The following is a 17520-nucleotide window of genomic DNA, read 5'->3' on the forward strand; positions in this document are numbered from 1 at the left end:
ATAACTGAATTTTCTATAACCCCCCCATGGAATTTTATACAGGGAATTTATGTCAAGATCGACAAGCTGGGGTTTTAAATCTATTCTTGAAAATCCAAATTACAGGGCTAGAAGGTCCATGCTCTCTACTAGCGCCCGTTATTTTTACAGAGGGGGGGGGACGTACCCCTAATTTTTCGGAAAGAGTCGTATCCCCCTTCCTTAAACCGCCTCTTCACATTGTTGATTATTATTCCTTATTTATTCCAGTGTACTATATGGTAGAATTAGCCTATTGCTATGTTCAAACAGACTACTAATAGTTCACACCAACCCAAATATTACACGATTCACGAGACAATACTTTAATTAAACGAAAATTGATATCAATCGATTATTATGTCAAAGTGAATGAAAACTAAAGTAGAACAGACTAAGGCAACGACGACAGGTTGGGCCATAAGGTTTTATTTGGTTTGCATGAAAAGAAATCTTTTTGGAAAGTAAATACTAGAAAAAATAGACTAAAGACCCGTAAAATGAAGACCAAGAGATATATTCGAAGATCTTCATTTTTCGGTATCACAAATTGTGCATTCCTTGTTTTACAGATTATGCATGCAGGCATTATTGTGCTTTCTGAAATTATTTATTGTGCAGTAAAATTGCTAAAATTCACTTCTGAAATCTTGATTTATGTTAATCTATATTTAAGTTAAATACAAATTTTAAGTCTGTGTTTGTAAACAAAGGGAGTCCACTGTCTGTTGTACTGTGCACTCCGTAAAGACCAATTTATATATGTTATATATGTTGGGACATAAAATGTCGTCATCCAACTACGAGTTTGGCCCACTTTATAGTATTTAATCACTTTGTTATTATGTAGATTGCAGGGAATTGAGTTACGAGACTACAGGGTGTCCCACGAAACATGACAATAGCAACACGACTTGAAAGTCGTCTTTGGTATTTGAATTTATTTGTGACATTTAGTCTTCTATCTACTTTAACATGTATGATTCTTGAAACAAATATCACATAATTCTCCTAGCCCTGGCATTTCCAAAAAGTGGTCTGCATTTTTTGTGCTTTCAATATTACTGGAGATATAAAGAGTTTGGTTCAGATTTCAATTTTGTTAAATAAAAGCAAAATTGTCGAAATCTGAACGAAATTCTTCATATCTCGGGCAATATTGGAAGCACAAAAAAGGCAGACCACATTTTGGAAATGGCAGGACAAGGGAAATTTTGTGATTATTATTTCTAGAAATTTACTTCTAAACTTAGGTTGAAAAATAAACGCAGCAAATTATATCAAAAATCAAGACGACATTCAAGTCGTCCTGCATACTGTCATGTTTCGTGGGACACCCTGTATCTGACAGAAAACCACTATTATTCCACTCCTCTGGGTACTGTAGAGTGTAGATCATCATCGACTGATTCTTGTTTCTGTCCAGGTTGACCTGCTCACCCTGGTCGGGAATCCCAAATTTTGCCAAAATACCAAGTCCGTTGGAAATACCGATTTCTTTCGCGTCAGGTTAAAAATAGATTTCACCCGCTAGAATATTTACAACAGAAAATAGGGATACATATTTTATCCCTCACGTTTGGAGTAAAAGTAGCTGATATGGAATTAAAGGGATTATTTCTCAGAATTATACAGAGATAACCACAAAACTTTGAAATAGGAAGTCAACCTTATAACAAAACTAAGTGTATTTGATGTTGTTACAAAGAAATCAGTTTCACTAGAAAGTTATTAAATCACTTATTAAGTGAAATAGGTGTACCATCTGTGTCCCAGACTTATTGGACTATTTAAAGTCATAACTTAAGTCTAAAAGTCGTCTTTCTTTTTCAGAGTTTTCTGGCTATCACTGTACAATGTATATTATTTTAAAAGAGCACCATGGTCCATCACATGAATGTATGGTGGATACGTGAAAGCCAAGGTTCACAGTGTGGATATTCACAGTTTAGTCATCAACGCCCCCGGAAAAATGATAGAAGTTACTCCCCCCTGGATATTTTCTTAAACACGCGCCCCCTTTGTCATGCACATACATATGCATTTTAAGGAAAATTAACTTTTTAGTTTCAATAAAGCATAATCATATTTATCATATTCTTTTAAGGATTTAAACCTTCAGAATTGTGGGTTTACATCTTTGCAAAATTGAAAAAAGTTCAAGTTTGCACATTGCAATCATAACCGCAGATAGATAAAAATATGCAACATTGCAATGCAGGGATGATATAAACTCCTGTTTACTTTGGAAAGGTTTTATGAATTAAAGTACTGCAATTAATCGCCACAAACTTAAATCTTGTAACCCCTATATCTCTGCAACTAAAATTTGTTCACCACAACTATGATGATGAAAAAGTAAAGAAGTTTTAGCATTCTAATGTAAGCCATTTTTAAAGTTATTCAGAAGAAACCACAGGGGGGGGGTTGAACCCTCCCCCCCCCTCCTCCCAATCATGATAGGGTACAAAGTTAAATACGTTTACGTATAGTTTGGAACAGTATAAGGTTTATCAAGCCCAATTCAGTTGGTGCAATCAACATACATCACTACATGAAATAAATTTAGAATATATTAACTTTTTAAATTTCTGGTGAGATCCACAAGGTTGGAAATTGATGTAAATTTAAATATATTCGATAAAAAAAACTTTACTTCCTAATGAAAAATAATACTATAATTAAACATAAGAATATAGGATTTTACTAAATCAACCATTAAATACCGTATTGTTGAGCACACGGGTTTTAGTAAATGTTATTTCATTTTATTCTGTAAGATCAATTCGATTAAAACCTTTTCTGTCACCATAATTTCAGTAGAAGTAAATATTTCCATTTACTGATAGCGCCGATTGAAGAATTCATAACTCTGATTGGATAATGAGATAGATAGAAAGATAGATGTCACCGCCAAACTATTTCTATTGGTTCAGAATAGACATCAAACACATGAGTGAACCCTGAATGGACTCGGCATACAGGATTGTATAGTGCAGGTTGATTTTAATAAATATCCTAAATCTTTATGGATGCTAATTTTAAAGTTAATTTCATGGGAAATTTCAGCAAGAAAATTTTTCTGGTTCACATATTTCCCCCTCATGAGCTGCAAATAGTAATTGTTTCGAGTGTAAGAGGAGGGAAACGTCGTGTTAACGCAGAATATGATAAACTAGACCAATTAGTTTTCCAACTGTTTGTTTTAATTGCGTGTTCTTCAACTTATTGTTTGGGGGTGCAGAGCCGCCATGAGCCCCGTGAAATAACCTCCGGAATCCTTGTGATATGTAGAACTGCTTCCATGCCCCACAACCGTCTCCGTGCCTCTTGCATTTTAATCTCAGCTCGCTGTGTTTATTTTCATGGTTAACCAACCAAAAATCAAAATACATCCCTTCATAGAAGAATCCAGATCCACAATAGTTTAAAGAAATGTTTAATCCACAAAGTTAAAATATTAATTTATTCAATTGATTTTAACTTGTTTAGAAAACATAAATAGCAGTCTTAATCTCAATTAAAATAGACTTTAAAACAAATTGTTTATGGACTATTTTAATGTAGAATTTATTTGAAAAAAATTGAGATTTTAAAAGTTTATGAAAAAGCGGAAACGGATCAAAATTATGAGGTATAACGGACCAAAACTTTGAGGAAACTGATCTAAAAATTGATGCACAGGAAGTCTTAAATAAACATTCAAAATCGAAGGTAAAGCAATAAACACTCAAATTGTATTCCAAGTTCATTGATAACCATTCCTATTTTAATACTCCTAGTTCTCAAGATAAAAGAGAACTCAGAGCCTGCAGAGTGAATACTAGAACCATAGAGTCCTCAAGATATAAGAGAACTCAGAGCCTGAAGAGTGAATACTATAGAACCATGGAGTCCTCATGATATAAGAGAACTCAGAGCCTCCAGAATGAATACTAGAACCATAAAAAAATTAAGTTTCAAACACCTACACTTCTTTAGAAAATCACGAAAACACTTTTTCAAAATTATAAACATTAATATCTTAGTTAGACTTTATCAGAGAGAGCATATTAGAGTACCTTTGTGAATCGGGTCTTTGTCATTTTTGCACAGAGGGGTATTTGACAATACGCTTACAGTCCCTTAAAGTACCACTTTATTGTGGGGCGCCCTGTAAATCTACTGGGAAATAAAAGCAAGGAAACATTAATGAATATATTAAATAAATCTTAAACAATCAAATTTATAAAATCACAAGAGGAAAATGCAAATACACTAGGCCATATATATTTATATTTATAATTACAATGATAAAAGGACTAGTGGTTGGAGAGGGGTGGATAAAATACACTAGGCTATATATATTTATATTTATAATTACAATGATAAAAGTACTAGTGGTTGGAGAGGGGTGGATAAAATAAATTCTTGATAAATGACATTATTTCTTTAAAAACAAAGCGATACAAGAAGTATAACTTACAATTGCAAAATAATTTGTTAAATAAATCAATTTACATTATACCATGCAAACTGAAAGCTTTAAAAATAAACTTTTTTGCCACTGAAAGTCGTCTTTTCCTGTTTTTGAAAAAATTTAAATCTTAAACCAAAAAAAAAATAATACATAATTTTAATTTTTCCGGTCTAAACAAAAAACCCAAATTAAAAAGTGTTTTTTAAATAAATCAGAACTTTGTTCGCACTTTTGTGCACACTATTCAGAGTTTGACCATCAGCATCGTCTTTCACACTGATTAAGACGACATTTAACTTCTTTTCTTCTCTCAGATCTTGATATTTAGAAGATTGGGATATAGTTGTCAATTTTAGCCCTGAAATGAAAATTAATTATTATATTTCAACCAACGGAATTTTAGTTCTTAGAGGGATTTACCAACTCTACCATGAATTGTGTAAAAATGAATTGCGTAAGAAAGTGAATTGCATAAAGAAGTTTGGGTAAACAAGTGAATTGCGTAAACAAGTGAATTGGGTAATCAAGTGAACTGTAAAAACAAGTGAATTGCGTAAAAAAGTGAATTGCAAAAACAAGTGAATTGAGTAAACAAGCTGATTGCGTAAATAAGTGAATTGGGTGAACAAGTGAATTGGGTGAACAAGTGGATTGGGTGAACAAGTGGATTGGGTGAACAAGTGAATTGGGTGAACAAGTGAATTGGGTGAACAAGTGAATTGCGTAATCAAGTAAATTGCGTATTCAAGTGAATTGCGCAAAGAATTGTGTACCTGTGCCTCTGAGAAACACACTCTGAGATCCACACAACGTTCCTGCACTCCTGCTCCTTCAGCTTCAAGAAGGAGTAGAACACACCGTAGTGAAACTGCTGCATGAAGGCGTACACGTTCAGTTTCACCTGAACAGAATATTGGATCAATTAAAAAGAACGCTTTCATTTCCATTTTTTTCGAATATATTTCTTTGTACTTCTTAGTGTTTCTTTTGACCACCGTAGGAGGAAAAAATGTTATAATTCTTGCAATGACTCACGAAAAAATTGGACCAAATCAAGTTTTACCGTATTGACGCGGTTTATATTGAAACAAAAAAAAACAGATAAGCCAATGAAATATATATATATATATATCAATATATACATACATATCAATATATATACATATATTAATGCATACAATATTATTTACGCATTAAACCAGTGCAGTGATTAGAATGCGGTTCCGGATACGTTGGATCCTATGTTAGCTAACTGGATCCGGGGAGTGATAGGAGCGGAGAACACATTTAAATAAAAAAATCACATTGGATACAGCATTAAAATTTGATACAGGATTAAAACTAAAGATAAAAAAACAACATGTCAGATGAAGGTTATCGAGAAGTAAATTGAAAAGGAAGTACTTCAGTGAGCCCCAGAAAACTGCACATAATAGGTTTGTTTACATTACACAATTGCTGTGTCTTATATTCATTAAACTATTTATAATCTAATCTAAGTTTTCCGCTAAAAATATAGCAGATTGAGCATAAAAAAATATCTGTTCAAATGACAAACTGATTAAAAGTAATAAGTTAGTCTAAAAGTCGTCTTCTTATTCCAGAATTGTCTGGGTCTCGTTTGAGTTAGTTTATTGTTTAAAGATTTTAGAAGGTCTAGACTTGAATAAAAAAGTTTATTTGAATGTATGCTTTACCTCATATTCGAAGAATTTATCTTCCAATGTTTTTTCTCCCGGGTTGGTTCCAGCTCCTTCAAAACATTGTTTATACTCGCTGTAGTACTCAGCAACCTGCCGAACCTGAAGTAATTGGTCTTTTTAGAAACCATCTTAGTAAACATACAAACCCAGCCCACCAACCCACAAACCTACCCAAAGATATATATTCATATTATCCAGATCCTAAAATATTCAGATAAATATTCATATTACCCAGATCCTACAATATACAGATAAATATTCATATTACCCAGATCCTACAATATTTAGATAAAACCTTTCAGCCAGCTTTTTTTCTTCAAATTGCAAGAGGTTGAATTTTTTTTTATAAAAAAAACCTAATCTACGATACTTGACAATCGTTGTTTAGGCTACTGACAAGAATTGTCTAGATAGGATAAACAAGTTGAAGACGACTTCTGGACTAGCCTCTGCTCCCAATTATATACTACTATTACTGTACGCGGCCCGGTCCCACATGTGTACTGCACGTGTACCCTCCTTACTCTCTACCTGTGTCCGCCTCCCTCTCCTACACTCAGTCTACTTTCAACCTCCCAAAGTTACCCTACTACTACTTTCTGCTATTCTCAAAAGGAGAGTATTATTTTATAACAGCGTTATTAGCTAAGTTTATTCTTCCACACGCCTGAAGATTATGTTCCTTTTATTCAGTTATTATATTGTTATAAATTCAGTTGGTGATTAAACTTGGTTTTTACTTAGTTTTATTTGGTTTCTATATTGTTATTTTATAAATTCAGTTGGTGATTAAACTTGGTTTTTACTTAGTTTTATTTGGTTTCTATATTGTTATTTTATTAATGTTTCGACCATCTAGAATTTAACTTTATGATTATTTATTATTATTTAATAACATCTTATGCTTTATTTCTTCTTTACTTAATGAATATTTACTATTATTTGTTAGCGTCTTATATACGTTTATTTTTTCATGAATATCTTTTCATCAGTTAATCCTTTATTCTGCCTGGTTCATTAATATACTCTTACTTTGATTTATATATAATTTTTCATTTAACAACTCCTGCTTTCAAACTTTTCTCTATTAATTCAACTAATTTATTTTCTATTTGACTTTTAAATTTCTTACTTTCTAACTCTTCCCTTTTTCAGTCATGCCTCCAGCTCGGACGGTAATCCGTAGCAACACTGGTTTCTCTGATCCGGCGGATCTATCTCTACGAGTACTGAAAGATCTCTCAGTCGAAATAAGGTGAAAGCTATTAATCCGAGGCAGTTAAGTCTTTAATCGATAACTATTCAAGACGATTAAGTGTTTAATCGGTAGAAAAAGCTAACTCGTACTTTTGCGATCTGCCAGAGAAGACTTTTTGATCGGAGTTATCTAGGAATAAATTTAATCCGTCCTGGAGTACAAAATATAGGGGATTAATTCTTTCTAACCGGATCAACATTACACTAGTTCTGGCCTCTGGACTGTTCAAAGTAAATAATTTTTAAAAAGTACTGTACAATACCACCCCAAAAAATGGAAATGGTCTTTTTAACACAATACAACGATGTTTAGTAGGCTCAAAAGCCTGATCACACTTTTTTTTAAGGATACACCCCGTACAATGTACATAATACGAGGTTTGAAGTACAAGAAAAGTGTACACAAATTACCTGTTCGTTGATGCAGGATTGGAAGAAAGGAGCCAGGGGAGTATCAACTAGTACAGCGTTGTACAGTTCAGCAGGAGTTGAAGCAATATGAATAGCTTCCATCTAAATAAATGAGTAGCATGTTAACTGTACAGTATATATCGTACAGTATTCAAAGTGAACAATGAACATGGTTCAGAGAACGATGTACGAACGGTGTACAAAGTGTACAGAGTATAGTTTAGAAATTTAAATGATTATTCGGAGCAGCATTTAAAAATATAATTTTCATTATTTTTTTCTTCAGATTTTAACCTATTGAAAAAAAAATAGAAATTTACTTTTTCAATAGGTTTTGAATTTGATAGATCTATGGGGTCAGAGTAAGAAAACTGCAAATATGATTTTAATTTAATTAATTTAATTTAATTTCATTGATCCAGAATAATCGCTCCGTACTATGTATCATCTGGACGTCGATTAGGTTCCGCCCTTAATTTCTTAAAGTCTTAAACAATTTATCATTTTTAAGCGCTTGAGGACCTGACGGAACCAGATTACTCCAGGAGAATCTGGAAACTACACACATGTTCAAAGCTACCAAGGACCTGACGGAACCAGATTACTCCAGGAGAATCTGGAAACTACACACCTGTTCAAAGCTACCAAGGACCTGACGGAACCAGATTACTACAGGAGAATCTGGAAACTACACACCTGTTCAAAGCTACCAAGAGGATGACATTTTCCGACCAATTCAGCGATAGGACGCTGGTGCAGGGTTCCTAAATAGTCAATATTGTAAATAATAATCTCTTTAACAAGATAACGCAATTTTTAGTGACCCCCATGCATATATATTATATAAATTTGTAATATCTGAATGATTTGTCTGGAATTAAATTAAATTAAGTACGATCCGAGTCTAACATTGCAAATATCTGAACTTGTACGGACGCTACATTCTTCGGTATGAGTGGTTTTTTAACAATTTTCTCCCTCTAGACGCAACAGACGGAAGTAAAATCAGTAGCGATCCCCATCGAATATTTTTCGACATAAGCCTTCACCCTTCATTTTTAATCCCTTTTACGCTTTGTATAATTAAGAATAAATGAAATATCAATGTTTTAAAAATGAAAATTTATTATTTTTAATTGCATAAATGAAATCATTCTAACCTGTTATGAGAAGAACAATGTTATCGATCATGTATCCGTAGGTAATGTAGTCCAGGAAGGTGGCCAGCGGGCCTAAAAATCATATCAAAAATAATTTCCATAATAACCAACGTCGAATATAAAAATATCAAATATTTAGGAAACATAGTTCTAGTGAGGTCTATTGAGAGAATATCAAACTTATTATTAACCAGGGTGACACAGAGATATGTGGGCAAGTCGGAGCTCAACACTGTTTTCAGTGTATTGTAGCCTGAAGGTCAAGATATATTGTCTGCAGGTTGATAGTAAATAATAATAACAATAACTAAATGCTAGAATATGCGACATTTTCTACAACGAGTTCTATATGTACAACTGGAGTATACTTCAAATCACCATGACAGCTACCTTAAGAGATATTTATAAATCCTTTTGATATGAAATACAAAACCTTCAAAAATAAATAGGATTCATAAATTTTATGTTTTATGTTAAAAGTTAAGAGCGTTTCTTTAAAAATTGTGAAACTTAACCCCTGGGTATTTTATATGGAACAAGTGGATGTAAGATGGTAGTTGTAAAACCCGTTGTAATATGTAGCATGCCGTGCCGGCTCGACTACAGGCCGACACGCCAGCCTGGGAAAGCTGATAAACAGTCTGTGTATATCTAGTCTTTGGTGACACCTATTGAGGGAATATCAAACTAATTATTCACCTGAAGCCTGGTTTCTCATGTGCTGAAACTCTGTCACAAACTTCTCTCTGTCACAGGGAAATTATCAATTAAGCAATCAAGATTAGTTTATGTTTTTCCTTTAATTATGGAAAAATAAAAAAACAAAAAATATTGCTTAAGGTGCCATGACCAGAAGAGGATAGAGATTAAACATTTTACAAGATGTGATATTTTTAATCAAATGGATTAAATTTCGTCCCTGAGTTTCTCGTCAATGACGGACACTTGAAGTGAGCTCTCATTAGCCAGGAAGTTTCCGTAATCTGTTGACTAAATATGGATTATTTTTCTAAAAATGCGAACAACAAACAAGACGGTCAAAGCAGGACGATTTCTGTTAAGATTGATGCCTTTTAAGTCACCTTTGACCGTAGAAATAGTTTGCGGCATTCAGCAGAGGTAAGGTAACCTGAGATGGAATTTTAAGAATTTGAGCCGCGGTTTAAATCCGCCAAAACCCGGTTTAAATTTAGCGCCGGCTTAAATCTTGAAACATTTGATACAATTTAAAGTGGAACCAACCATATTTAAGCCGCGGCTTAAATTTAAACCGCCGCTCAAATTCATTAAATTCAGCCACTGATTTAACATTTTTTATGAAACAATCATCCTGTTATTTTTGTGTTTTCATGATTACCGCAGATATGCATGATTTAGTTCAGAATGAGGCATATTCATGGTTATTATTATCAAATTGAAAGTTATCTAATATTCTTAAGATACAAAATTAATTAATAATAATTATTTAATTAATCTATAAATTAGAAAAAATCTGCAAGCAAAGACGACATCTTAATCCATACTTTCGAGGATATAGTAGAACTTTCGACACAAATATTCCCAAAATGTGCATTACTTAAATCCCTAAGTTACTATTGTTTCATTAAAAAGATAAACAAAATTTGTCATAGATTTATAGAAGTATTATTCAAATTTTTTCGCTTCTTATATTCAGAGTTGTATAGATTTTAAGGGATCCCTACAAACATTTCGTCTCCAACAAACCGACAGCGAACATATAAAGTCCAGAATTAGATACCCGCCAACCTTGCCCCTGGCACATAAAGTAGGTAACAAGGTTTCCCGGGGATTTAGGCACTTTCAGAAAAACAAGTTTACATTGAGTTCACTTAAAAATGAATCCATTTAATTTTAATGCGGATCCGGATCCAGATTCTGGATCCGCACTGAAAAAAATGGATCCGGATCCAGGTTATTTCTTAAAGATTTACTGAATTTTTTACAATTTTTTTTTTTCAAATTTTTTGTTTTTTATCTTCGCTTATTTTTATCCTTTTGAACCATTCAGAAATGAGGAAATTTTTTATAATCTCTCTTTTTCAAAAGTTCAGATTTAGGTTTTAGGAGTAAAGTTTTTTTTGCAGTTTTTTGTTGATATTTTACCCCTTGGATCCGGATCCGTGGATCCGCATATTTTTGCAGATCCGGATACAGGAAGCCAAAATCTTGCGGATCCAGATCCTAAGCACTGGCGGAAAGGGTAAACAATACCTATTTTCAGATTGAGCTAGTACATTAGTTCATGCTCAGTAGAGGGAAAGTATTATTATTATTATTATTATTATTATTATCATTAACATTCACGGTATAAGGTTTCTGAAAGTCGTCTTTGCTCAAAGGAATAGAGGACAATACAATATCCAGAAAATTGTGCAGTGTCACCCTGCACCTGAAGATGAAGCTTAAGATCCTCCAGAGTCTCACACTGAACCAGGTTCAAATAATCAGCCTAAACAAATATATAAATAAATATATTTACATCTTTATCTATATGTATCTATAAATATCTATATATATATATATCTATAAACACCTATAAATATCTATAAATATATATTTCCATATCTATAATCTATATATATCAATATATTGGAATACGGCGCTACATGGAAACTAAATTTTCCCTAAGTCAGCTGAGTGCTCACTTAACTTAGAATTTTAAACCATGCTGAGAATATTTTTGTGGTTTTACGGAGTTCCCAATTCCAGCGGAAATTAGTTCCAAAACTAATAAGTGGCCCATTTTAGCAAGTTCTACAGAGTTAACTTTTTCAAGCGTAAATATCTATAACTCCAAGCTGAGTGGAACAAAAATACACCATACATTAAAACTTAGTAGTACTACAGCTTGAACAAAAAATGTCAACTATAAACCAAAATAAGTTGGAAGAATTAGATTTTGATGATTCTAGAATTCATTTTCGAACATATTCATATTTTGAAACAATTACCGCATTTTAGGTCATGACGCGTTTTGGATCATATCTTGGCTTTGAGACAATTACTCGAATTCATATCGATGTAAATTTTCAAACATTTTCACATTTACGTAACAAAACAAGTTTTTTGTAAGGTATAATTATATAAAATAAAAAAAATAAAATAAAAACAACTGTTGTTTTATAATTAGATAAAATCATTACGGGGTAATTTCCTAGTGAACAATTTTTGAACGGCATTGAGAAATCATGATAGTAATATTAATTAGATGTAATTGTGTAAAGTGCTTGAACTTCAGTCATCTGTAACTTTTATCACGAATAAAATATAAAAACTTATAAATTAATTTTATTAGAGTGTCTCAAAAATGGAACCAACAAGTGAAAGAAATTAATATTGAAGCTCATCATATCTTCATCCATTTATATTGTCAGGTATAGCTAATGTCATAAATTGACTAATTTCGTTAAATTCTGAGCCACAGAGCTGAGAACAGACTATCACATTTGTAGGGTAAATAATACAGCAAAAATTGCTGCTTTACAGATAAAATAAAAACCTGTCTTAGGATCCCGTTCTTGAACCCACGACAGAGTCCTTCAAGATAACCATTGTCAATATTAAACATATGTCCCTTCATTTTCTGGTTAAATTAATTCTGAAAAAGACAACATCTGTAAAAAGTTGTTAATTTAAATTTCTTGACACTTGCAGAAATATTCGTACACACAAAACTATACAATTAAAAACATTTGGCGAGAAGCAGTCATTATTTTCTTTTCGATATAGGAGTTTTTATTTCTCATATGACTATGAACTAAATTTTGATTGGGTTAAACAATTCATTCTCTGTTCCAATTGGTTCTAAATATCCTACTTTGCTCTGATTGGTTCTTGAGTATTAATCTACATTCTGATTGGTTTAAGAACTGGATCGATAGCTTAGACTGGAATTCAGGGGAAATCATTTTTCACTTTTCTCAGTCGTTGCTGAATTCATAATTAAACAAACGTATTTTTTTGTCAAAAACGTCAAAAATATCAATCGTTCATTAATATTTGGATTCAAAGGTCGTCGTTCTTTAAAAATTATTTTTTTTTCGAATCACTAGATGGTATATTATGATTCTAAATTAATTAATTTGTGAGTTGTCTAGTCCCGACGAACAACTTCAGTCTAAAATAATCCTTAATTTAAATCGCGGACTCAGCTCTCTCGGGGAGCTAAAAATTAAAATGGAAAGGTGTTATGAGCAGGGGAAGGCAGGCGACCATAAGCCACATATCATTTTCCCCTTACATGCCATAATATCTGATTTTGTCTTCCGACAGCCATGAGCCACAATTGTACGGTCTTCCATGCCACAGCATTGGAGTCTTCCGGCAGTTCTTACGTTATTGAAAATTTTTTTAGGGCATTGAAAATTGTAATTTTTTAAAATCCTGACGCATTACGGGATCATACCTTTTAGAAATGTTAGATTTTTTTTTAAAGATTATTGATATAATTGAGTGTTCAGTTTTATAAACTGCTTTACAATATGCATATAAAATTTTACATCATTTTATGCATCGTGGGCACCAAGACAAATTAAGAATCAGAAAAGATGAGAAAAATCACATTAACTGCCATTATCTGAGCGTTACAGATTTCCTGAAAAAATTATATTTTGCAATTTTACCGTGAAATGCAAATTTTCGGTGATAGACGCCCAATGGTGCATCATTTCTTATGTATTTATCTTTTGCATGACGTTGCTTGATTTTGAAAATCGCGTTCAATGCACTCAATTTATTATTTAAAAACGTAATTACTGCCGGAAGACTCAAATGATGTCGCACGGTCGTGGCCGGAAAACAAATAAGCTAAAATGTGGCATGGAAGGGGTAAATGTTATAGCTTATGGCCGCCAGCCTTCCCCCCGATCGTTAGGTCTGATGTTTTCAAATTTTGCTGAGAAAACTGACCCTGCTGGGAACCGACTTAAGTATCCGAATTAATGTCGAGCAATTTAAGAAACATCTAGTGTTTAAAACTACCTGTGCGTTTTTAAGGATTAAAAAGGGCTTTCTTATTTAACCATGCCCCCCCCCGTCAAATCCTCCTAAACTGACTATTTTAAAGACCTGATACAATTTCAGTTCAGATAACTCCTTTATCAGTTTCCTCTAGGTCGGGTTCCTCTCAAAATTCATCGTCATTTATATTTTATAATTTCATTTATGTGATATAAATTCAAGAACGTCTATATATCTTCTGTAAGGAAATATGAAATTGAGATATTTAAAATAAATTCAGCGAGAACCAGAAAACTCTGGAATAGGAAGTCGACTTTTAACTCAAGTTATGACTTTACGTAATTTAATAAACATTAGACACAGCAATTGTGCGGTTTAATTCTATGCGAAACTCTGTGATCATACTTTGTAAAAATCTCATATCGCTTGGAAGACTTGGAACCAATAAAGACTTGAATAAAAATAAATTGTGCAGTTCAAACCGACCCATTTCACGAAACAACTTTCTAGTAAAGCGATTTGCTTTGTAACATCAAAGTCAATTTTTATTATTTCTCCCCCAATAGCTGATTTTCGCCCTCAGGTTATGTGGGTGAAATCCTTTTCGCGGATTTTTTAGTACTACCCTTCATAGCCAAAAACCTGCGCACACCCCTGAAAACCTAGCAAAAGCTGAAGATACTATAACGATGTACTTAAATGAACAAAATAATAATTAACTTTTTTATAATAAACGAACTTTTTTGAAAATTAAAAGTATTCACTCATAGGTATCATCATTTAAGAGAGGAATGGCCGCAGCGCTGGCCCCCTAGTCTGTCCCAAGGATGTAATGCAAGAAAAGTTATTTCAGAGGTGTACACATCTTTTGTACTGCAGTGTACTGTCTCTGGGCGGTAATGTAAACACAAGACGGATGTCAAAGCCTGACATGGGATCCATCTTTCACATAAAAAAATCAATGGAATATTCTGGTCAAAGGAAACTATTATGTGAATTATCAAAATTTAATGCTTTTAACCTCCTCGGATACTAAACGAACACTGATGGATCTATTCTTGTTTACAAATTCCGCCCAAAGAGAACTGGTTTCAATATGTACGCAGAGTATACACGACCGCAATTAAATTTCCTTGCATTACACCCTTGCAGAATTATTTCAGTTGAAAAATTTTTGTTCATAAGGACTATAGTCCTTTATAACGTTAGTCCAAATAAACATTAGTCCAAACAAATGTTAGTCAAATCGATATCAGTCCAATTGATACAAACACCAAGCTGATGAAGAGGTTTAGCGCAAATAATATTTTAGCTATCCCTCAACATTTATATTTTTACATTTTTTCATATATGTGCAACCATAGAAAACTTCACTAGGTGCCGTGTAAAATTGATATCACTGATTTAATGAGAAAAAACGTCCGCAAAACATGCAATTCCAAATTTAACAATTTTCTCTAACTACCTCGAATTTTCGAACCGTTGGATGAAGAAAACTAAGACTTTCATCTAAATAATTTTTATAAAGTATTCATGTGATACTTTTTATAACCTATTTAAGTTGAAATGCAACCCGGCCTCGTCGACTATCCTCTCAAGATTGATAGAAAATATTTCTACATGAAATATTTATTTATCTCCTTGAAAGTACATAAAAAATATTTTCAGTAGGAATGATTTAACCAAGCATATCTAATGATTAAAATGTCTTGGAGACGATTCCATCCTTCTTAGCTAGACGGTTTATACAGTCATCGCTCTCACCCATACGCCTGGAATATATTGTTGTTAGTTCAGTCAATCACGCCTGGAATAGATTGTTGTTAGTTCAGTCAATCTGATTCATTAAGTCTAAAGAATCTGTGAAGTTGGGCATATCAAGTCTGTCGGATCAGTCAAGTATGAAGGAGCAATCTATCTAAAGAATCAGTCAAGTCTAAAGGATCAGTGAAGTCTAAAGGATCAGTCAAGTCTGGAGGATCAGTCAAGTCCAAAGGATCAGTCAAGTCTAAAGGATCATTCAAGTCTGAAGGATCAGGGAAGTCTGAACGATCAGGCAAGTCTAAAAAATCAGTCAAGTCTAAAGGATCAGTCAAGTCTAAAGGATCAGTCAAGTCAAAAGGATCAGTCAAGTCTGAAGGATCAGTCAAGTCAGGATCAGTCAAATCTAAAGGATCAGTCAAGTCTAAAGGATCAGTCAAGTCTGAAGGATCAGTCAAGTCTGAAGGATCAGTCAAGTCTAAAGGATCAGTCAAGTCTGAAGGATCAGTCAAGTCTAAAGGATCAGTCAAGTCAAAAGGATCAGTCAAGTCTGAAGGATCAGTCAAGTCTGAAGGATCAGTCAAGTCAAAAGGATCAGTCAAGTCAAAAGGATCAGTCAAGTCTAAAGGATCAGTCAAGTCTAAAGGATCAGTCAAGTCTAAAGGATCAGTCAAGTCTGAAGGATCAGTCAAGTCTGAAGGATCAGTTTATTCTGAGGTGGGAACTTCAGTGTTGGATACTCAATACTCATAATTCCGAACGCTTGATCCCGAATTTCCAAAATGGGCACTTTTAATTTGAGGATTAATGCCTTTTCTCGTCATTTTATTTACTCTTTCAGGGTACAAATACAATACGGATATCGAATAAAGCTTAAATTAATCTGCAAAAGATCAATAACAAGTATCGATCTAGATATTCACATTACAAGAGTTACACGCTCTGTAGATTCAGTTTATTCTGTCAAATGTTAAGTAAAAATTTGTCAGATATTTGTCCTCCTTCCTCCGACCTGATAGCTCCGCAGATAGCGTAGGTTTTACTAGATCCAGTCATTCTCCCGGTTTCAGGATCAACCTCAGCCAGGTTTATCTGGATACTAGCGTGATCCTTAGCTGCTAGGATACGGTTAGAAGCACTACACTTCCTAGATAGATAGATAAATAAATAATCTGGATACTAGCGGTATCCTTAGCTGCTAGGATACGGTTAGAAGCACTACACTTCCTAGATAGATAAATAAGTAAATAATCTGGATACTAGCGTGATCCTTATCTGCTAGGATACAGTTAGAAGCACTACACTTCCTAGATAGATAGATAAATAAATCTGGATACTAGCGTGATCCTTAGCCGCTAGGATACGGTTAGAAGAACTACACTTCCTAGATAGATAGATAGATATATCTGGATACTAGCGTGATCCTTAGCTGCTAGGATACGGTTAGAAGAACTACACTTCCTAGATAGATAGATAAATAATCTGGATACTAGCGGTATCCTTAGCTGCTATGATACGGTTAGAAGCACTACACTTCCTAGATAGATATATGTATTGTATATGGATAGGTAGACATGATGTCTAATTAGCTGATAAAAAATCGGTTAGAAACACTTCACAGCACTTCCTATAGATTAACTGGTAGATAGGTAGATATCTAGATGAATAGATAAAATAGATTGATGAATACTCGAAAAGATCGATAGATATAGATACCTGGGGATGTAAAGATCGACGTATTCTCCGGCTTCGTTCTGCATACTGACAAATT

At 33.5% G+C, this 17520-nt stretch overlaps 2 protein-coding genes across 2 annotated transcripts; both read right to left on the minus strand.

Annotated features, from left to right (window-relative positions):
• Window positions 1-4787: 4787 nt before the first annotated feature.
• On the minus strand, window positions 4788-12647 carry LOC111713273 (V-type proton ATPase subunit d). Its single transcript, XM_023488109.1, has 11 exons — window positions 12529-12647; window positions 11419-11478; window positions 9928-9998; window positions 9708-9754; window positions 9009-9080; window positions 8545-8612; window positions 7849-7950; window positions 6348-6381; window positions 6175-6293; window positions 5251-5378; window positions 4788-4835 (listed from the first exon to the last, which is right to left on the minus strand). Exons 1-11 carry the CDS (start codon window positions 12607-12609, stop codon window positions 4802-4804), a joined length of 816 nt encoding a protein of 271 aa, XP_023343877.1. The 5' UTR covers window positions 12610-12647; the 3' UTR covers window positions 4788-4801.
• Window positions 12648-15601: 2954 nt separating this feature from the next.
• On the minus strand, window positions 15602-17520 carry LOC111713280 (40S ribosomal protein S21). The gene is made up of 3 exons (XM_023488115.1): window positions 17466-17520; window positions 16762-16896; window positions 15602-15760 (listed from the first exon to the last, which is right to left on the minus strand). The coding sequence occupies exons 1-3, from the start codon at window positions 17507-17509 to the stop codon at window positions 15688-15690; spliced, it is 252 nt and encodes an 83-aa protein (XP_023343883.1). The 5' UTR covers window positions 17510-17520; the 3' UTR covers window positions 15602-15687.

The sequence above is a fragment of the Eurytemora carolleeae genome, unplaced genomic scaffold (assembly GCF_000591075.1).
Source record: "Eurytemora carolleeae unplaced genomic scaffold, Eaff_2.0 scaffold1390, whole genome shotgun sequence".
Classification (NCBI taxonomy): Eukaryota; Metazoa; Arthropoda; class Copepoda; order Calanoida; family Temoridae; genus Eurytemora; species Eurytemora carolleeae.